The sequence below is a fragment of the Oppia nitens genome, unplaced genomic scaffold (genome assembly GCF_028296485.1).
Source record: "Oppia nitens isolate AA-2021 unplaced genomic scaffold, nextdenovo-longstitch-racon4-pilon3 scaffold2_pilon_pilon_pilon, whole genome shotgun sequence".
NCBI lineage: Eukaryota > Metazoa > Arthropoda > Arachnida > Sarcoptiformes > Oppiidae > Oppia > Oppia nitens.
In genome coordinates this window covers 9226271-9251750 of record NW_026533210.1, presented here as the reverse complement: position 1 = coordinate 9251750, position 25480 = coordinate 9226271, and the positions used below count along the sequence as shown (strand labels likewise).

General features: G+C 23.2%; 2 protein-coding genes across 2 annotated transcripts; both read left to right on the top strand.

Annotated features, from left to right (window-relative positions):
• The first annotated feature begins 20465 nt into the window (after nt 1-20465).
• LOC128955056 (cyclic AMP-dependent transcription factor ATF-6 alpha-like) lies at nt 20466-22800 on the top strand. Its single transcript, XM_054300689.1, has 2 exons — nt 20466-20827; nt 20893-22800. Exons 1-2 carry the CDS (start codon nt 20713-20715, stop codon nt 22764-22766), a joined length of 1989 nt encoding a protein of 662 aa, XP_054156664.1. The 5' UTR covers nt 20466-20712; the 3' UTR covers nt 22767-22800.
• Nucleotides 22801-23427: 627 nt separating this feature from the next.
• Nucleotides 23428-25227, top strand: LOC128955061 (testis-specific serine/threonine-protein kinase 1-like). Its single transcript, XM_054300695.1, has 2 exons — nt 23428-23466; nt 23779-25227. The coding sequence occupies exon 2, from the start codon at nt 23923-23925 to the stop codon at nt 25186-25188; it is 1266 nt and encodes a 421-aa protein (XP_054156670.1). The 5' UTR covers nt 23428-23466; nt 23779-23922; the 3' UTR covers nt 25189-25227.
• The last annotated feature ends 253 nt before the right edge of the window (nt 25228-25480 follow it).

Sequence of the window (25480 nt, the reverse complement as noted above, 5' to 3'; positions counted from 1 at the left end):
TCCATTCGTGACGATTGGCATTACATTTTAAGAGAGAGAGAGAGAGAGAGAGAGAGAGAGAGAATGTCATCAAATACGATATCATCGGTGTGTGTGTGTTTGCAACCCCTCCTCCCTCTCTACCCCTCTTTTTTCTCTCTCTATGTCTCTCGTAATGAGTGACAATTTTTCCGCACTTTTGCATATATTTTATAATATATAATACAGTAATACTAATGTTTTTCGACAAAAAAAACTAAATAAATAAAATCTTATGCTAAGTAATATCCTGATAGCAGCAAAAAAAATTAATATTACATTACATACTATAATATTATCTCTAAGTACAGTAAGAGAGAGAGAGAGAGAGAGAGAGAGAGAGAGAGAGAGAGAGAGAGAGAGAGAGAGAGAGAGAGAGAGAGAGAGAGAGATTAGCTATTGAACTATTAAAGCCGTATAGTATTAACAGTATAGTACAGTATAATAATAATTTAAAAATATATGCAAAAATAAAAAATTTTGTGGTATTTTTTATTATTATATTTCGTATTACATATTTTTACTGTCTATTTATTTATTTAATAATATTAAATATATATTAAGTATAAATATTTGAATATTATAAAACTATTAAGTATTTACTAAAAAAATAAAAACAAACAAAATTTTTGAAATAAAATATAAAATTGATACCAAAAATAGATATAATTTATTTAATAAATTTTTTTATATCTAAAAATATGCATATAATTTATATATTAATATTATATATTGGGATTTACATTATCCGATTTACAATGACTTGAACTCTACTAATATTTATTGTCATTATTTTATAATTTTTTAAAAATTTATTTTAATTATATTATATTTTTTAGGGATCATATGACATATGACCTCTAAATTATGTTAATACTGTATTATATTGTAAATTACAATTTATAATATTATTCACTTGTAATAAACGGGTTAATGTTTGCATCAGTTTTTTTTTAGAAAAAATAAATAATAAAGTTTATATCATTATAATAAAAAACTTTTAGCAATTTATATAAATGGGTGTATTATTCATTATTATTACAGTATTATTTTGTAACACAATTTTTTAAAAGTAAATTACTACTAATTATAATTGTAATTATAGTAATAGTTTAAACGATTTATATTTTTTTAAAGAAAACAATATACAGTTATATTTGTTTTGTTTGTTTTATTTTGTTAAATACTTTTTTGTCGGAATATTTTGTTTGTTTGTTGTAAATTAAGTAATTTTTATTAATTACCAGGGTAATCAGAAAAACATTTATATATGATATATATATATATATATATATAGTATTTAAACTATTTTTTCAAAAACATTAATTTTGTTATTTTTATCACAAAAATAAACACAAAAAAAACTATTTAATCATTTACTCGATATTGAAATTTTATTACTGGGTATTAGTGTAATAGTAAATTAAAGTTTATCATTAATATATAWATATAWAAAACTTATACATCATAGATAACCTGGTTTTTTAAAAATATTGTTGGCAATGATTTTTATTTGTTTGATTACAAAATAAACAACAACAACATAATATTTTATCAATATATTTTTTTTAAATATATATTATTTTTACTATCTATGTTTACATATATCATTTAGATACGACATTTTTTTAAAAATAATTTTAAATACACATTTGTTAGTACTTAAGATAAAATATATATATACTATAGTATTAAACTATTTGATTTTATCAACAACAACAACAATAAAATATTATTATTATTTTACATAATTATATAAACTCTGTTATACAGTATATATTGATTTATAAAACAAAATCTTATAAACAATCATTTTTTATTTTGTCAAAAAATTTCACTTACATAGATAAGCTGAGATAGAGGGGGTAAAGTCATAAACAGGGGGGTAGAGAAAAAAAGTATGAGAGGTGAGGCTAACCTACTTAATCTAACTGTGCTCTCTCTCTCTCTCTCTTTCTCTCTCTCTCTCTCTCACCACACCATCACTTCCTGACTACCCTGCTAATATAATAATATTATTTAAAAATGCTTATATAATAGTATTTAATATTTAATGAACATTTTTATCTCCCCTATGTATAAGTATATATATATATATATATTGATATTTACATTTTAAATACACGATTTACATAACATTTTTTTGTTGGCAATCATTTAGATTTGTTTTGCTTTGTCAGTTGCGGCACTTATATTACAGTATATATATATATATATAATATGATATATACGGTAAAAATATTTGTGTGAAATAATATATTTAAATGCTTATATGGGGACCGGTATGCCGATTGTATTGGACAGGTGTGTGTGCTATGCGTACTGGGACTAAACTGGCACTTCAATAATATACAGTATAACTTATATATATATATATATATATATTGTACACATATATACATGCAATCATGGTTTGCCCAGTTATTTGGTGAGAGATTGTCCCATAATTTACTCATATAAATATGTAACTAATTCATTATAGTAATAATAATAATAATGATAATAAAAACAATAATAATTGTAATTATAATTATTATCATCATTGTAATAAATTGGATCAACATTTTTTTTTGTTTTATTTATGATGATAGATATTATGCGAAAATTAAATATATATACATTTGTTGTTGTTGTTGTTGTTGTTGTTGTATATAATTAAATATATTTCACCTGATTATATATTGAGAAAAAAATTGTATTATAATAATATTGTCCACAAACTAATATTTTATAATACCTTATTTAAGTGTGGAAAAAATAACAACAAAAAAACTAAACTATACAAAAAAAATTTTGTTGCTATTAAATACATAACAGGATTTAAATATTAAAAAAATCCATATGTATTATACAATATAAGGGTATATACCGTATACTGAATCAAACTAATCATTATGTATGTAAAATGAATTTTAATCAAAAAAAATGATAATAACAATAATAATAATAATTTTTTTTWAAAAACTATTAAACATAAAGAGAAAAAAATCATTTAATAAAATACATTTAAAATTCACGCTATTTTCTAACAGTGACTTTCTGACCATAAATGGATGGACTAATAGTTTATTGTTTTTTTTGTTATTTGTTTATAAAATATTTAAATTTTTTATGTAGCTTTTTATGGTATTATTCAATATTTATTATTTATTTATTTTGATTTTTAGTTTTAACATTACTAATATACTGTACAATATATACAATAAATATATTGGTTTCAATATCGTGTTTCAGATATAAATAGCTAAATAATGATAATAAAAAAATAACTAATAAAATAAAAACATAGGTTAACTAAAATATTTTTAAACCGTTTTAGATTTCAATAACATTATCAATTACATCACAATATGTCAATAAAGTTAATACATTGATTGTTAAATAGATTATTAGTAATTATATGCAAATATATATTGTATTGTTAACTATTGATATATTTGTAACGTCAATCATATTGTCCTATCAATCAAATTTTATATTTACCGTATATATTGATATTTATATATGTTATCAGTTATTTAACAATTAATTAATATTCAATAACACACACACACACACACGCAAAATATGTACAATACAAAAATGTTTAGTAAACTTATATATACAGTATATATACACACACAACAAACACACATATTTGTGGGTTTAAATATTAAATATTTTTTTTGCTAACAAAACTAGATTAAAGATAATCTATTATATATTATATTTATACAAAAAATAAATAAATAATAATTTATATATAAAAAATCTGTTTTTTATAAATAATATTAATACGCGTATCGAATAAGTTATCCATTCATTTATTATTTATTTGCAATTTATTTTATTCATTTTATTTTTTGATTATATATTTTTTATCTCCTTTTTTTAGTTAATCTTTTATATAAAAAATAAGTTATTTTCATGTTATAACACACACACACACACATATATATATATATATATATACTGTACATACAAACAAACATAGTCGTGAATATCATATTATTAATATTGTTACCTGTATTTTGTAATTTGTAATTATTTTATTTTGTTATTAATAGGGTGTATTATCCACACACACACACACACACACACACATAAAAACAAAAACAAAATCAAACAAAACAAAATGATATAATCCTTGAAATAATAATAATTTACAAAATATAAAATATTTTGTGTACATTTTAAGACATATGTATAAATAGCAACAAAAAATATTTATCACAGATTATCCTAGATTTAGTCGATTCCTATAATGTAATGTATTATTACAACTATATATATATATAATACACTAATTTTTTAATACTTTCAAACGGATTTTCAAAAAAAAAAACTATTTTTTAAAATTTGTTTGTATATTATTTTAGTATTTTATTAGTATTAATAAATTCCAAAACAAAACAAAAATTTTGATTTTATTATCACTTATTTTTTAAATACATAGTCCGGTAATAATTCAAGCCTTATTATAGCTAAAGTTAATAATTTTTGTTTTGTTTGTTGAAATAAACAATTACGGTATTATGATTATTATTATTGATAATAATATTAGTATCTTAACGCCCAAAATATATATATACAGTATATCCTAATGCTATAATGACATCAAATGTCTTAACAAAAAAAATAACTAAATTTTTTAACATTGCTCTGTATATACTCTATAATATAGAGTCTATATATATATAAAAGTTTTTTAAAAAAATAGTTGTCATTAAGATATTCAAATATATATAAACACTTAATTGCTTTTTATAAATATTTTCATAAAACTAATAATATATTAATAATAAACTACATGTATATATAATACAGATTAAAATATCGGTATTTAAAAAAAAAGATTTTAAAATATAAAATATATAATTAGTGCTATTCAATGTATATGTATAGCATAGTAATTTTTATTATTAATTTATAAAAAAAATACTATCTAATAAATAAATTTAATTTTTATTTCAAAAGCGAAGTTTTTATGATAATCACTACACAGGTATATCCTATTTGATATCCAATGGTTATCAACAAACAAGCAAACAAACAAAAATCATTGGCATTACATAACATAAATTTTGTTTGAAAATATATAYRGTATATATACAGTGTTTACATGGCTAAAAATGTTAAGTGTAATGCCATAAAAATTAAATGTACTAATAATATAAAATTTTTTAGTAATTATATATATGTGTGTGTGGTTACCGTCACATCCATGTGTGCACTTGTTTTCAAATATAACACACGTTATATAAACAGATATATATATATATATTTATTTATATATATATGAAATTATGCATTATATTAGTTATATAATTTATAAGACAGGTATTGCATGTGAATATACAATAAATATTTTTTATAAAAAACTAAACTACATATAATTTATATTTATTTTTTTAAAAATTAACACACACTGTAGTAGATTAAACTTACCTATTACCTAAATATTTATTGTTTATTATATTTAAGTATAGACTGTATAAACTTAATTATTAAGTTACCACCACCAAGCTAGACTAGCTAAATGCATAAATTTTAATCTCCTGGATTATATATATATACAGTATATATGGTATTATATCAATAAAAATCAAGTATACTTGACAGTGACAGTGATTTTTTTTTGCTAATAATTTACAACGACAACAAAAACTACATTTATAAATTAAACATAAGATTTATATCTTATATATTTGATATAAATTACAAGCATACCGGTACTTATGATTAGTAGTTTACTTTTAAAAATATATATACTTGACTATAAAATAAACATACATAAACTTATATCAAAATAAGTTATTAGTATTTGTAACAAAAATTGTATTTTATATTAAATGTTATATATATAGCATTGAATTAGAAATTATATATAAATTATAAACTGTTTAACTAAAAAAAATTTTTAAAAATTAGTTTTTAATTAATATTTTTTTAAACTTTATATAAGTTATTATTTATTTCAAAAAATGCCTATAAACTCACTTAGTAGTTATAAATGTTAATGCACTTTTTATGTTTATTATTAGCAAATTATCATTATAATGTATTAAATAAAATAAAATATTATTATTATTATTTAAAAATAATTGATTGATTATTTAAATAATTTTTATTTTTTGTTTAAAATTTTATTTTGTATTTGATCAGTCTAGTTTTTAAAAAAACAAAAATACTGTACATTTATTATGACATAATCATAATAGCATTTTATTTTATATATACTATAATAAATATAATAAGTAAATTACTATTCAAAAAACAAGCCTATTATTATTATTATAACTGTTATGATTTGAAGTCAATATATTTTAAATAACTTATATATACGGTATACAGAATAATAATAATAATACTTAATAATAATTAAATGTAAGATAAATGAACTAAAAATAAATAAAATAAAATATAATTTTTATCATAGTATGCAATGATTTTTTTTAAATAAATAAAATCAATAAAAATAATGCATGTATAAGAAATATTTTTAATATCAAGGTTTGCCAATCAAATCATAATAAAATCATAATTATATAAATTTAAACAAATAAATGAATAATAATAATAATATTAAACAAAAACAAAAAAATAACAACTTTTTCAAACTTGCATTTCTCCCATCAATACACACATACATACAATACATACATTTATTATATCATACATACTATGCTTATAGAAAATTATATATAATTAAATAATAAGTAAAATCATATTTTCTATTCATTTATTGATAATAAATTATAAAGTGTCAAATCTTTTATGTTTATCGACTAATCATAGATTACTATATATATATATATATATACAGTATATAGTTTAGGTTATAGTTATAAATTGTATATTAATATATGGTTCAGATATTATAAATGATGAAATGGTAATCATAATCATAATATAAGTAATAAATTTTAAAAAATGCCAATACTATAGAAATAAACAACAACAAATATACATTTATTAAACATATTTATTATTTTTATTATTATTATTTATTTGAATTTATAATATATATATAGATACAATATAAATATTTATCTCCTAATGTACAGGTATTTAATGATAATATATTTATAATAAAAAACAAACAAACAAACAACAACAAAAACAATGGTATTAAATGATCACATAATTTATAGAGTAGTTTTTGACACCTAATGTTAAATAAATACTGTTAAATATATAAATATATATTTTTATAATTGTGCACCTGTGCATGACTAACTTGGCACTGGTATGGCACACACACACATAATATACTGTATATATATTTATATTATATGACATTATGACAATACCTATATGTTTGTTTAAATGACAGTGTATATCATTTGTTATATAACTATGTGATTTATACAAATAAAACAAACAAACAAACAAACAAAAAATATATGGTTAGATTAATACATATTATGATATATTATATTATAAATATACGGTTTTTGTATAATTTTTTTTAATATATATAAACCGTATATTTATTTAGTGATTAAAGATATTATTATTTTTATTAAATATTCATATATACAGGTAATATCATATTTATTTAGAAAATTTTAAAAAATTGTTTTGTTTTATTCTAACATAAGATTTAAATATTACCGGTATATAAATTTTATAATATTATATGTGCACACAAAAAATAACAATACAATTATATATACTGTATATACTGTATATAACAATATATATAACTGTTGTTGAAATAGTAGAGTTAAACATATTCAAAAAAAATATAAAATATAACTTAATTTTTATAATATTAATAATAATAATAACAAAAAACAAGTGCACACAACAACAACAAGCAAACTAACAAACAAAATGCACTTTTAATTACAACAATCAATCATTTGATGTTTTTTTGTGTTATTATTATTTTGTTGTTGTTTTATTTTGTGAATACACTTGATTTAAATATTATACATACAGTATATATATATATATATATAAGTTTTTTCATGAATTATTTTATTGCCGGTACTATTAGTATTATAAGTTATATATAATATAATATTTTATATGATTTTGTATGCTTACAAGTTAAACAAATTGTGTTTTTTGTTGTGTTGTTTGTTTCAATTTATCATATATTCAATGAAATGTGAGTTTTTTTCGTGTGAGATATAAATTTTATAAATATATTATTTTTCATATGATATATGCATTTTAATATACTTTACATATTTAGTAAGGAAATGTGTGCATAAATTTTGTTTTGTTTTACTTATTTATACTGATAGATGCATAGATAGATAGACAGATTGAAAAGCGATACAAATTAACGGCTATTCACATGTTTAGTCCGGTATTATATATATATATAATGTAGTTATTATTGTTATTAAATAATTATATAATTAATTTCCTGATTTAATTGCATACTCCTAATCCTTTACTGAAAAAAAATTTAAGAATAATAACAATAATAATGATAATAAAATTACTTAAATATATAGTATTAAAAAATACTAAAACTATTAATTCATAAAGATTTTCTACATTCAAACTAAGTGTTTACTGACAAATAAATTAACTATTTTTTAATTTTGTACAAAACTCTATATAATTACTTAATTGTTTTTATTATTATTATTTTGTATATAACTTATATTATTTAACAGTAATACTGGCATAAAAAATATATATCATTTAGTAATCCCATTGTAATAGTTTATTATTATTATTATTATTTCATCTCCTAAAACAAGTTGAACATCAATTTTATCACTACAGACATATGTTTACCCGAAAAAATAACTTCATTTTAATGACATTATTTAAAAAAAGAGGGGACAATACAACTTAATAATAATACTGTAATAAATAACTTAAATGAAAATTTTTAGTTTTTATTATCTAATTACATAACACTCTGAACAGAGAGAGAKAGAGAGAGAGAGAGAGAGAGAGAGAGAGAGAGAGAGAGAGAGAGAGAGAGAGAGAGAGAGAGAGAGAGAGAGAGAGTCGTTTAATAAATAAATTTTACGATCTTTTGTGGGATTCAAATAAAAATTAGATAACAAATAAGTTTTTTGTGTGTTTCAAAAAAAAATAATAATAAACTATAGATAGATAGAGTTTATTATTATTATTAGTAGTAGTTTTGTGTTATTTTGTAACCAAAAAAATATAAGTAAAAAAATTGACTAAAAATTTTTACGATTCCGCATTCTTAATGATTACATATATATATATATAGTATTTTATATAACTATCTATACATATATACAATATTTTCTCTTAAACTATTGCTTTAAAAAAATTGTTAAATAATTTTTTTCTACTTTAGTAACAGATAGAGAAAAATAATAACAACAAATAAAAATCAAACTTTTTAATACAGAAAAATATTTGCTTCTGTTTTTTTAAAAAAGATATGAAAATATAAATTTTTATATATATTTATATATAACAATAAAATGAAAGTCAGGTTTTCAATCGTGTATATATTGAAGTTCACAACACAACACACATAACATTTAAAAAACTAACTTTTATATTATTATTATTATATATAGTTAAGTGTATTGAAATTATTATACAAATACATAATTTTGTTTAAAACTGTCTCCCCTTTTAACATTTTGAATGAATAAATGGGTAATGATATACAAGTTATGGATTATATACAATATATAAAAAAGATCATTTCATAACTTTTATATACCGTATATATATAATATAAAACTTATATATCTCTCATATATAAAAAAATACAATACATTATTATCAATATACAGATATATATATATATATATATATATATATATATATAATGTTTAATACAATATAACATAATAGTGTGCTCATAAACGTAGATTTTAATAACAATTTTTAGGGCACTGTATACAGTAAAAACCAGTTTCCGATATATATAGTATATAATATCATTTACTATTATACTTGTACTGTATATATGATATAAACATAACAACAAGTTTAAGTTCAATATATATATATATATGATATACTAGTATTATATATAAATCTAAATAATTTTGAATATCATATTTTTTTGTTGCTTTTTTGTTATTTCTATTCACACACACAGAGAGAAAAAAAAATAAAACTATTCATTGAAACGATATACAGGTAAAACTTATCCATAAAACAACAACAGTATATAATTGATTAGCATTTCAATTAATGTCAGGAATTTGGTTATCTATAAATAATAATAACAACAACAAAATAAATATGTAGATTATTTGTTTTTATTTAAATAAATTTATTTTAATTTGTTTGTTGAGAGAGAGAGAGAGAGAGAGAGAGAGAGAGAGAGAGAGAGAGAGAGCTTAAATTATCGGTCAAAATAACACCTAATATATTATTTATGTATATGTTTATTGTGTGTTAGGGAGAGAGAGAAAAAAAGAGAAAGAGAGAGACTAATAATAAAATGACAAAAATTTTAATATATTCATCAATTTTTACTGTCTATTATTTATATGAATACATTATACACCTGTATATACCTGTATATTATTGTGACAACAAAACAACAACAATCTAATTGCTTTAACATTCATTCATTCATTATTATTATTATTTCTCATTTGAAATAATAGAAATTGTTTGTCAGTTTAAATAAATTAAGTTAACTTTTTTTTTATTAAAAATAAAAGATAAAAATAACTTTTATTTATTTTACAAAAATTTGTTTTCATCAAAAGAGAAATTTGTATAAATTATTTTTTTCCAACTAATACTTATTAAACATTAAGCAAAAAAAACTAATAATAATACCGTAAATGCTTTTAAAAAATGTTTGTTGCTTTCTTTGATATCGATTTTAATATAAATTTTTTAAACAAATTTTTTTAAAACACTTTAATTTATTTTAATTTATTATGGCAATAATTTTTTTCTATAAAAAAATAAAATAATTTGTAATCATAAAATATCAACATTAATTAATAAGATTTATATTAATTAAATTTTTTAAAATAATTATTATGTCAATATCATTAAATTTATTAATATATCAATAAATTAAAGTGAATTAATTATTTATCTAAATTAATTAAATAACCAATAATTTTGTTGTTGTTGTTGTTGTTTAATATTAAATTTTATAACTCTAATTAATAAATGCAATAAATTTTAAAACTTTCATACATTTTTTTGATATGCATTAGACTAATATAAAATTAACTACTATTTTATGATACCATCGATAATTTATTATATAGACTATTTATATTTATTATTGAGTTATTATCATATTTTAAACTAAAATATACTGTATATTATTGATATACATATATCAGTATATATATATAATTTATATAATATAAATAAAGTATATATATTATATTTTATACAGTATAATATTAATTTAATAACCATATGATTGACAATAAAATGCTTATTACAAGCAATGAATCACTTGAGGCGATCAATTGGATATTATTTATAGTATACTTAGTGTTGGTAATTTTTCGCAATTTAATTTTCGATTGCGGCAATTGCGGAAAATTGCGTGAAATTGCTTGAAATTGCGCGCATGAGGGAATGTATAAAAATTAACTTTGATAACGTTAAAAATTTGATTTACTATAGATTAAGATAATTTACAAATCTATTATTATTTTTACATGGTTTTTAGATGACAACATTTTATGATAAAATAATTAAAATTTATATAATTAATTTATGTTTTTATTCATATTGTTTTACCATTTAAATTTTGTTAGTTTTTAAAAAATTATAATTTATTCTATGTTACAATTGCGATTTTTGCAATCGAGATTTTCGCAATTGCGGCAATTTCACGCAATTTCCGACCAATGCAATTGCGCATTTTGTAATCGGTACATCACTAAGTATACTATATATAACTTATAACAAGTTATTAATTTGATGTTAGATTTTGATGAGAAATTAATAGCAAATCAATTGACATTTATATTTTTTAAGAGTTCACTAATAATTTTTATATTTATATATAATATTATAACTGTATATACAGTATATGATTAAAATATATAAAAATATCAATTATGTTATAAATTATATTTTATTTACTATAGATTCAGTATATATATATATACAGTATATATTGCATTCAATAATATATTATTCACAATACCTATTAATGTGTATTTTGAAGGTGTTTTAGATGGATAAGTTTAAAATGATAATTTAAAATACATTTAATAAATGTCTGATATATATTTGATCGATATATTTATTTATATCATTAGTATATATATATATATTTGTAAATAACATCTATTATATTTGCAATATTTAAAAAAAATGATTTGTATAATGTATAAGTTTTTATCAAATTAGTTTTGAAACAAAATTAACATAAAAATTAATTTTAATAGCCATGGATCTTTAATGTATAATAAATTTAAACATTATTTTTTCAAAAAAAAACTAAACAAATATTTAAAAATAATTAAACTGTAATTTAAAAAAAACATTTATATACAAACATTTATTTGTTAAAAAAATAAATCACCCTGTTAAATAAGATTATTACTATTATTTTTTTGGGTAATATTTTAATAATTATAAACTATAACTAATAAAAGAAAAATTATTTGGCATAATAATTCAATTAAAAATACATTTTATAAATAAAAATTTTTAAAAATATCATTCATTATAATTTGTATTTTATTTTTTATTTTATGAAATAAAATTAATGACAAAATTATTGTAATATTATGTATTATATTGTCGATGATTACTCGCTTAATAAAACATATCGATATAATATGTAAATACATAAAAAAAATTATAATATATTTTGAAGATACTATTAATTGAGAACAAATTTTCATTTTTATTTATCATTTTATTATTATTACTATTAATAATAATATTAATAATAACAATACATTATTAAAACTCTATTTCCTTATTTTACTTAAAATATTACTATTAATAATAATAATAATAACACACATAGTAATAATATCATAGATATATAATATTATCATAATAATAGTAACATAAATATATCATTATTTAAATTAAATGATTCACCCCCACCCCCCCCCCTAAAACGCTATTAACATTGATGACCCACCTAATTCAGTATGGTTCATTCATATAGACACACACACATCACTGTGCTATAGTGGTGTGAGCACCGGTATGTATATATTATATAACATTTCCTAATATAGTATTTTCCTGTTTTATTTTCTAACAAAAAAAAATAAACGGTTATCTAATTTAAATCCCTCTACGACATGATGATATAGTATAGTCACTAAATAATTGCCGCTTAAAATAATATATTAGAGAGAGAGAGAGAGAGAGAGAGAGAGATTTGTTGATAAAATATGTATTTTAAGGTTAATATATTTTTTCGTATACTTCAAAAAATGCATTTTCATTACCCAACAGTATATTTATTTATTATTTATATAATAATTGAATATTATATTTAATTTTATATTTTTAAAGTTACTGTATTATTAGTATTACAATTACTATGACTATTATTGTTTTATGCTTATAAAGTATATATATTTAATATGGCATATATTTAAAATTTATATTATCATATATAAATGTATAAATTATAGTAAAGATATTTATAATTGAAACAAATAATATTTATTTTTTTTAATGATTGTCTGTGTCTTTAACAAAAAAAAAATTTTTATAAATGTAATATAAAATTAGTTAAATAACTATAATTTAAATAATTTAAGCAATTTTTCTAAAGCTATATATTATATAATATTTAGGAAAAAATAATTTCAAACAATTATACAGTGCTTTACTTCTATTTCAACGCCTCTTTCAATCTCTCTCTCTCTCTCTCTCTCTCTCTCTCTCTCTCTCTCTTTGTCTATTCATTTGTAATATACAGTACTTTGTAATATACATTATTTTGATTATCATTTGTTAGAATAATAGACATTTATTTATATATATTAGTCTAACCTTTTCTGAGAGAAAGAGAGATTAGACATTTAGATTATGTATTATATTTAATAACTTTTTTTGGCCACACGGAAGAGCACACACACATAGACATATCGGTGCTTGTATTGACCCAGAGCTTTGTGAATTGTTTTTTTTTTAAAATATATAAATATGATTATTATTTAATATTTATTATGATGAATTTATTATTATATATATATTTTTAATTTTTAGTTTTGCTATTTTTGTTGAACTAGTACTGAAAATAATTTTTTAAAAAATGCTATATTTAAACACACAGACACACAATAAAATAAAACAAAAAAATAATTGTGTTTTTTCTCATATCCCTATTGACCAAATTGTTTATGCATTGCACTGCATATTATTATTTTTTTTTAAATAATAATAATAATAAGTTATAATAAATTATTATACAATTTTAGTATTACTATATACAGCATTATCAAACATCATTATTTATTATTAATGATGAATTTTCAGTTTTTAAAAAACCATAATTATATTAAAAATTTAATTATGAATAGTGCATAAATGTTTTTTATATATTTTGTTTACTAGTGGTGGGGTATAATATGTGTGTGTGTGTGTATACCAAACAATAATAAATTATTTTTTAATTAATAAAACAAATAAGCATAACTTTACTATTAGTTTTTATTATTATTATTATTTTTATTATTATAATTATGTATGAATCATGATTGAGTTGGCTATTTATTTTTTGCCTAAATACTTGTTTAATGATAATGTTTTGAAGGTTGCTATTATTATTTTTGTTTATTAATATTATATATATATATATATATATATATAATATTTAAATATGACCCAGTAGGTCATTATCCAATAAATAAATAAGTATATATTGTATACTAAGCTAGCATACTAAATTTTTAATTAAATTTACACATTTTTCACATCAGATAAGCTGAGCGAAGCGAAGCGGGATACACAGAGGTCGACCGAAGGTCGACCGACGCGTATCCCAGTAAAATATGTGTCGTAATTACCTGCAAGGGGTCCGAGATTTTGATGTAGACGAGGTTTCTCTACGGGATCGTTTAGAGGATGAAAAATGATGAAAAAAATCCGCTGTTGAAAAATTGCTCATTAACGAAGAAAGTGGTCAAAATGGCGGAAAACTAAATTTTTTTTTTAAAAATCATAACTTTTTAACGGTAATAGATAAAAATATGGTTTCTTTTCTATAATATTTGTATCGATACATATTATAATATATATTAATAACAATTTTCTAACCTATCAGGAAATTAGGTAAATACTCGAAAAAGTTACATTTTAAAAAACTTAAAAATTGAAAATTGGCCATAACTCAGTAAAAAATAGACTTATATTGTTCTATTTACCTGAGCCTATAGTAGACATTAATTGGGATTTTTAGAGACCATTTTCAGATTTTTATCGCTACCTTGTGATTTTTGGGAAAAAGTTAAATTTGAAAATTTAGATTCCCGACATCTCGGGAATGTTATGACCGATCGATATGGGACTTTTAATAAAAAATCAAACAATTAAAGTCAATTAATATTCATGTCCAAATGACTTGATCACGTGACCAAAATTGACCAAATTTCGGTACCCGAAGATAAAAAATTGTATACCGAAAGTGGTCAGTAATAAAAATCTAGAAAAATAATATTTGAATAGAAGACATAATTTGCTACAAATTTGCAATTAACAAAATTCGGCTAAGTTGTCATCTTCGGGTATTATGGCAATCTTTAAAAAAAATGTACAGTACATGAAATGTAACACCAGTATAACATACATGTAAATGTAAGTAAGTAACGGTAAATCGGTAAGTTGTGGCCACAATGTTATGACCTATCTAGTCAGTACCGCATACCTATATGCTATTTTCTCCCGAAGTTTGGTCCCGAAATACCCGAAAAACCTATATTTCCTATACATTAAAAACACATACAATACAATAAAATGTTGTAATCACGGGACGGGCCATATTGACCCGAAAACATTAATATAGACAATAATGTCCAACAGACAACTTGTTCGCCATCCAAATACTGTCCATAATATGTTGGTACGGATGTTGTCCAATGTCCGTAACCCGAGTTATACTGACTTGCCGAGATATACCGTCCCGACGATTCGATGGCTGGCCAAGTGATTTGAGTGTCTGATTCGGTGGCTAACCAATAGCCAATCATACACTTCCAATCTTGACTGCGGGCGGTTAACCTGTACCGAGTTATCGGCAATTTTTGTTTTCGGCGGCGGCAATACCTATGAATTACTAGATGATGGCTTTGCGGCCCAGGTAGTGACCACAATGTCGTGACATATCTGGTCAGTACCGCACACCTATTTGATACCTCATATTTAAAATTCATTCCAATCGATGATCATTTTCTGGTCAAAATTACCGATATACCGTTTCTCCTATACATACTAGAAAATACTGTATTAATATTACTAAACTGGTCAGTTTGACCCGAAGACATGATTGTAGACAATTATGTCCAATAGACAACTTGTTGGCCATCCGAATACGAACAATAATTTGGTGATCTTATTGTTGTCCGATGTCCGCTACCCGAGTTATAACGGCCCGAAGGTAAATCTTCGTGAGCTTCTGGCCGGTAAACGGGTCCAAGGCCTGACTTTATTTTTCAATATAAGGATCATATATGGATGGCCAACAATGTGATAGTGTCAAATTTTCCCGCCGGTCCAACGTTGGTCACTTATCGGGAATTAAACATGTCATATTTTTTCAGGTACAGGTTTATTTTAATTTTTATAAAAAAATATGGCAAGAAATTCGAGTTTCATTATTTTTATAATTTAATCATATACTACATAACTTAACAGTCATTTTGACTTAAAAATAATTTCAATCATTAATAATAAAATAATAATAAAATAAATATTAAATATATTTCATTTTTAATTTTTATGTATTAATATGGCAAGAAATTTGAGTTCTATTATTTTTCAACAAAAATTTTAATTTTATCTAAATCTCAATCTAAATCTAATTTTATTTTATTGAATTGGTCAAACTGTTAGCCGCAACTGATATCATAACAATAATGGCGACGACAATAGTAGTATTGAATTACGTATTCTGTAAGAATAAGTGAGTCAGTTTGATACAATATCAAAGTAGTAAAGCTCAGCTTATCTGATGTCACACGGTACACTGGTTAGTTAATACAGAATATTTATATATATAAATTACATTAAATATAATTAATTATTATTATATTTTTTTCAATTTTCAACCAAAAATTTTCATTAATAATTTTAGATTTTTTTGTTGTTGAATTAATAGATAATATAATAAAAAATCTCATATAAATCTCATATCTCTAATAATACACAATGAAATTAAAACGATGACTATTATATGAATATACAGTATATATATATATATATATAAACAAATGCTATTTGATTAATTAAATCGATTAAATTAATTGATATTGTTATTGATTTTAATCACCAAATGATTGATATACAATGTTAATGTTAAACTATTAATTATTTATTATTATTATTATTTTTGTTGTTGTTATATAGCCTATCCTTAAGTCATCGATGATTATATTGATAATTAATTTGATCTGAGTTTTCCTCAATTATAATAATGATTTTCTGATAACTTCTTTATATTATAAAGTTTTTATTATTATTATTATTATTATTAATCATATATATATGTAATGTGATATTATAATTATTTTAAATATTATATATATGATATATAAATTTGTTGTCAATATAAACAAATATGAGGAAGGGTAGGGTGGAAACGGGAGCTTTCTAATTGTACTGTACTTATTGGGTATACTAGAGGGGACAGGGCTACTAAAAAATTATTTGTTGTCTTTTTCAACAAAAAAAAACACAACAGTAATTACCGCATAAAACAAACAAATAATTTAATTGTTTCGTTCGGGTCTCTCTCTCTCTCTCTCTCTCTCTCTCTCTCTCTCTCTCTCTCTCTCTCTCTCTCTAGCCGTGTGACACGTTTGACCAAAAAATATATAAATAAAAATAGTTTAATACATCAAAAAATTGCTAAATCCGGAAATTAAGATCTCTGGTACTCAAACAACAATATAACATTTTTATTTTTTATAAATCAATCCACGGGTTAGTTGTATACAGTATGTGTGTGTGTGTGTGTGTGTGTGTGTGTGTGTGTGTGTGTATGTGCGATTATATGACATCAAAAAATTATTATATATACAGTATATATATATATAAATAAAAATTGTAATTTTCCAAAAAAATAATAAAATAATAAGATAAGTAATAATTATATTAACAAACTTTTATATATATATATAGTCTTATAGTATTATTTTATTTTAAACATGAAAATCAAAAGCATGACTATTAAACAAAAATAATAACAAAATTTATTTTTATTTTAGTTTTTCATTTAAATCTATCAGTTTATTATTATTGTTGTTGTTGTTGTTGATAATGAGTTTTTAGTTTAATAAATAAAAAAAATATTGTACAGTAATATACATTATATTAACCCTATCTATATATACAGTATATAATAACATGCGTTTCCTTAAATTACTCACAAGTTTTGTAATTTTATATCTAAAATAAATCTCTTATACACTGTAGTGTAATATCGATATCTATGTTTCTCTCATTAATTAAATTATATATATATATATTAAAAAACATAGATTGAAAAAAATAATGGGGAAATGTTTTCTCACTGGTTATTATTATTTTATACCTGTATATATATATATAATTTATATATATAACAAAATTATTTTATATGACATATTTGATAGATTTGAAGTAATAGTAGTTCACTGGAGTCGATCCAATTTGAAGGCCAGACAAATATAATTTTATTTTTTTAAAAAACTTATATATAAAATATAACAACAATTTGGGGTTTTTTTTAAAAAAAAGATTAAATATCATCACAAAAAAACCTAACAAAAATTGTTCATGATATTTAATATATTATTCAATGGGTTATATGTAATATATGTTTTTTTTAGTTTTTAAAAAAATAATATAACGATTAAAAATTAATAGAGTTATAATACTAGTATATTATAATTAAATAACTTAATCTGTTATTAATTAATTAAATTATTTTAACAACAATTTCAAAAACTAACCAGCGTTACCTTTAAAAAAAGCTTAATTGAAATTTAATTTAAAAACTTTAATAATAATGAAATATGTTGTACAATACATTAATGTCAATATATATACGGTATATATTTAACAACAATAAAAAAATATGGAAAAATCGTTTCAATTTTTATGATTAATATCATAGATAAGTAAGTTTAGTCACAAAACTTATTACAACAAACAAGTTTAAACATTTTTGTCTAACCATTTAGCGTATCATATAAATATATATATATTTTTTAGTTTTGTTGTTTGGTAACTGTATTATAATTGATGTTAATTATTATTGAATGGAAATCAATAATAATTATGGAAAAAAATGATTATCTAAACAAAACAAAAAAACTTAACTAAACTAAATAAATGTTCATTAGTGTAATTACAACAATAAAACTAAACAAAAATAATATATATATAAACGACAATAATAATAATTATTGAAAACAAAATAACATAGTTTAAAAAATAAATATTGTAGTATATTGTATTATATGATTTTTATTGTCAATGAAAATAATAATAAAGATTGTTTAAATTATAATTATTTTTATTATTATTATTATTTTTTGAAACTATTATACTAGTATATTGATATTTTAATACTTTCTCTCTCACTATATACAGGTGCTTATAATTGCATACAAATTGTGAAATTTTTTTTTTTAGAAAAATATATTCAAAAATTTTAAATTTTTAGTAACTTTAAATTTTTTTAAAACATAGTAAAAATTATTTGAATATTTATTTATTTTGTTGTTGATGATGAACTTTTTTTGAAATTATTATTTATTTTTATTGTATTTTTTACACAGTTATATCTAATAGCTTTGTAATGTGTGTGTGTGTGTATATATAAAATATTTTTTATAATACATCATAAATTATATAATTAAAAATAATTATTTTTTTATAAACTTGTATGTGTGTGAAATACATTAATTATTTTTAATTATTGTAATAATTCTAGTAAACAAACAAATAAAAAATTTATTTTTTATTTTGGTAATCGGGAGGGCTATTACTACCGGTACATACTATCAAATGGTCAAACAAACAAAACAATAAATTAAAAAAAAATAATCTCTAAAATAATAATCTCTAAAATAAAAACAATAAAATTTATAAATAATAATTTCACTATTAATTAAACTAAATAAATCAAAATTACTTTACAATAACTTATAAATTTGATTTTTATAAAAATTTATTTAGTATATTAAATATATGATATAAACTTTGAAATTAGCGCACATGTATAGCGAGAGAGAGAGAGAGAGTATACACTGTATTAATACATACAAACCTATTGGATATGACATAAATGGATATAAATTACTGTATAATTACTATACAGAGTCTACAGTATTATTGTATACATAAAGTGAGTGTTATTTTTAAAGGCAAATGTGATAACAAACTGTATTTTAAACGATAAAACAAAAACAATTCAAACGATATATAAAATAATAAAAATAATTGAAAGCAATGTATGAGTTGTTCACTAAAATAAGTGATCAGTTTTTGTGATAATCAAAACAACAACAAAATAATATTAAGACACGTGTGTCTGAACCGTACCGATAAAATTCAGTGACCACTTTTTCACTGATGACAATGAGCGAACTAATGTCACCGATGATTGACCACTTGTTGACGGCCAACGGCTGCGGCGGTGATGACGACGACTTTATGGCCGACAACATGCTTACCGACGATGACTTAGGTTTTTGTTGTTGTCTTTGATTTTTAATGTCAATTCGCTTATCATTTTGCATCTCATCTTATCAGATGTCGACTTAGATCCGTGTCTATTGGCCGACCTGTTGGCCACCGATTTTAATGGCAATCATTCGCTGATACAGACAACGACGCCGACAACAATGGAGCAGACATTGATGTTGATGACCACCAATGCTCAAGACATGATGTGTAGTACAATGTCAGCGCCAGATACTCCTCCGTCAAGCGACCGCTCAACGCCACCCAACTTCGACGATCTGCTTATGACAGCCACACAACCAACGATCAAACCATTGCCACCGCCACAGTCGATACCGTTGCTGCCGACATCGCACGACATGATCTCCATTCAAAATGGCCACCAACAGCAGCCGTTGGCCAGCCAACTGACACTCATACCTGCGGCCATCAATTTATGTCATATTGCCTGTCCATTATCGCCACTGTCGCCGCCAGCCGTTATCACCACCAGCACTACTCAGCCGTTACATTCGCCTACATTGGCCATCAATTCGTCGTCAAACGACAACAATAATATGAAACTATTGTTAACAAACAATATCATCAACAATAACAGGTCTTCGACAATAAAATCAAGCAAATCATCATCAGTTGAATTGAGTAGTCAATTGAAGAGAGAGGCAAGAAAATTGCGTAACAGAGAGGCGGCCACTATATCGAGGAAACGCCAGAAAGAGTACGTACAGTCACTGGAGAACAGTGTTAACGGATTGATTCAGGAAAACTCGCGACTCAAGAGTGACAACGATTGTCTAAGAAAACGATTGGCCGAATTGGAGAACAATTGCAATACAATTAACAGCAAAAAAGATTATATGTTTGTCGAAAGCAATTGCAAGTGTCGGTTGTCGTCATCATCGTTGACATCCACTTCGGGTTCAAACAAAAAGGCAGCGCTCAGCCTATTAGCCGTTGTTTTTATGTTAGGTCTCAATTTGGCGCCATTTAGTGGTATTCTTATTACAACCAATACTGTGGGTGAAACAAACAGAAGATTAGACGGACCCAGACATGGACCGAGTCGTTCATTACTGTGGGACTCAGCCGCCGATGACGGCAATACTATTGATTCAGATATCGTTACGCTCAACAATACCGGAAAATATGCAAACAATAGCCGCCAGTCGTATACCAATTGCAAGACATTATATATTAATCAAACAGAATCCATACGATTGGCCACTGATTTAAGAGATTGGATGTCAAGAGTGGAAATGGAAAAGCAAGTGGTTTTCAATTACAAGAAGAAAAGATTGATGTCTCAATTGAAGAGCAATACTAATCATAACAATAATGATAATAAACTGAAGAATCGTTTCAATAAACCGATTCCATTGGCTAGACTTAAGGCATGGATTCAAAAGCGAACCGAAAGTAGCGGTGTTTTCAACGATCTAAACGACTATACAATTGATGACTACTATTATAATTACGATAAACGAAACGCTAAACTACCGCAAATCAATTACGATGACCTATTGGCGGCCATTCATCGACGTGACGATACATTCTATCTGTTGTCTTATTCATCGAAAGATCATCTGATAATACCGGCAATCATTAGACAAAACACTACTTCCAGTACTACTAGTGGTGGTAATAGTGATATCAGACCCAGATTTTCACTGTTAATGCCATTGATCTCTACATTGAATGCATCGACAATTCGCGGAACAAATATTACATACAATCAGATGTCGATTATGCAAATTGATTGTCAAGTGATTAATACGAAAATGGTTTTATTCAATAGTAAAACAACTAATGGCAAGACATCATCATCGGATCAATTGATGGACATCAGAAACCGTAACAACAATAGTAATACTAATAATAATATTACCGCTAAACCTATCGGTGCCCGCAATAAGACTTTAAACAACAATATTACCCAAAACTGAGTGTGCAATACATAGAGAAAGAGTAGAGAAGCAAACTAACAAAACAAAAAAAGTTTTTATTTAAATTATATTTACATTTACTTTATTTTTTTTACGTAAATTATATTTTCTTTCATTTATTTAATATATATATTATATTTTTGTGTTAATTTAATAATATATTGTATTTACAATTTATTTAGTATTTTATTTTTTGTTTTTTTCCTTATATTTTGTGAAATGGTATTTAATTATTATTATTATAAATGTTATTATATTTTTGACATTTATTACACATTTTGTTTGTATTCAACATTTTCTAGTCTCTGAAAAATCAACAAAAAAAATTTGATAACAAGTGTATAATTTTTTTTGATTATTTAATTTTGTATTGATTTTCATTTGTGTTTGTGTTTATTTTTTTGGTATAAATATATATATATATATTATAAAAAAAAACTTTAAAAAATAAGTTTATATTATTTATAAAAAAAAAATTATATTTAATTTTGACTTAATTTAATAAAATTGAAACCAATTTAATTGGTAGTGTTGTTAATGTTTGTGATGGCATACATGAAATAAAATTTTAAAAAGTTTCTACACATTAGATCTTAATGGGACTCCTAAAGGGACGGCGATCCCAACTAATTGATCCACTCGTATGGCTCAACAGTGAGAGGAGGGAGAGGCGGAATGGATGTGTCTGAAAGTGATAAAGGTATATAAAAATAACCAAAATTTTAGTCATTAAAAAATAATAATATCAGTGTTTTTTAAAATATATTTTAATTTAATGTCAATTAATTACCATATAATATGATAGATACGTATATAAATAGATTAATTATTCGTTATTAAGTTTAACTGTAGTATATTTATTGACCACTTTCAGTAAATAAATATATTTAATTTTTTTTTTTAAATAATATAAAAGTTTTAAATATATAGTTGAAATAATAATAAAAATAAATTTTAGAGCAATATTTTTATAATTTTTTTTAAAAATTTTGTTTTGAAAACTTAAAAATAGTTTTATAGATTATATCACTTCACTTGTCGTCGTCATTGTCTCTTGAAATTGTTGTTTAGTTTGAACTCTTCAGACACACACACACACCGACACCAACAGTGGATAATCACTTCAACTGTTTGATTGAGTGATCTGTGAAATCAAATGTTCAGTTTGTGTAAGAAATTATGTCAATGGATTTGCTGTGGTTGTTGTTGTGGTGTAAGACAGACAAAGACACGGAAGAAACACAAGAGGAAAACACAACTATCGCCGACAACACGAACAACCAGTACAGACAAAGGAATTCGGAGATCACGGGTGCCTCAGGTGGTGATCAAGTCGTTTAGCGAATTGTTAGACGAGAAAGAAATACTCGAACTGATACCAGAAGACAAAGATGTGGGCAAAGATGCCATTGAATATCTTCGGCGAAGAGGATTCGATCTATCGATGAACGATACGAACCGATTGGGCTCCGGTACCTATGCTGTTGTCTATAAGGCTTGGTATAGAGGACGCAGTCTAACGGGTACTGAGAATACAACGATTGCTTGCAAAGTAATCAAAGACAAGAAACAGTTGTCGGATAGACAACCATATCATCCGTTAGACAAATTGAGAACTGAATTAGCATTTTTGGCTTCGCTTAAGTCAAGCGAATTCATAGTCAAACCCATCAAATACTTTGTGAGCAATCGTCAAGAGAAACGTGAAGATCACATCAGAGCCTATGTCTTCATGGAGTTTGCATCGGGCGGTTCACTGAAGACACTGATAAAAACTACCGGCAAACCAATGGATGAGCTGACAGCCAAACACTATTTCGGACAGATTGTCAGAGGGGTTAGATTTTTACATAAGAACGGTATTGCGCACCGGGATCTCAAAACGGATAATATATTGATGTTTCCAGCGATGGTCGACAATGAAACACCGTTTGTATGTAAAATCAGCGATTTCGGTACCACACGGATTGGCTATGAAAACAATCAGTTTATCATGAAAAACGATTATGTCGGTACCCGACAATTTATGGCACCCGAAATTCTGGCCTGTAATCCTGTATTTCAATCAAAACCGGCTTACGATGTGTTTGTTGCCGACTGTTGGGCACTCGGAGTCATACTCTATGTTATGATTGTCGGCGGAAGTTATCCGTTTAGAATACCCAACAAACGTCGGTCAACATTAGTGTCAGCCATTAGATGCCAAAAGCAACAGTTGTACGACTGGCCGGACAATTATCGACAACAGCAACAGTCGCCGCCACTAACCAAACCTTGTATTGAACTGATCCGACGTATACTAATAGCTGATACAAATCTTAGACTAAGCATTGACGAGATAGTGGCGTCCGAGTGGCTGATCGGAGAGACAACACTTTCAGATAGTTTGGCCGTCGGGTCCGACAGAATGACTGACAGATAGATAGATAGATAGATAGATAGATAGACTACTATATCGATAGGTGTTATCAGTAATTATTATTCTCTAAAAAATATCATTTATATACTGTATATACCGTGGGGTATATATCCATAAACTAATTAAATGTTTAATTGAAAATATTTTTTTTAAATGTTTTAATTTTATTGATATTTATTTATTTATTCTTATCTTAATAAAAGTAATAATAATAATAATAATAATAATAGCTAATAAATTAATTATTAGTCTATTTAACAAAATAAATATTAATAAAGTTTTTAATTTTATTTAA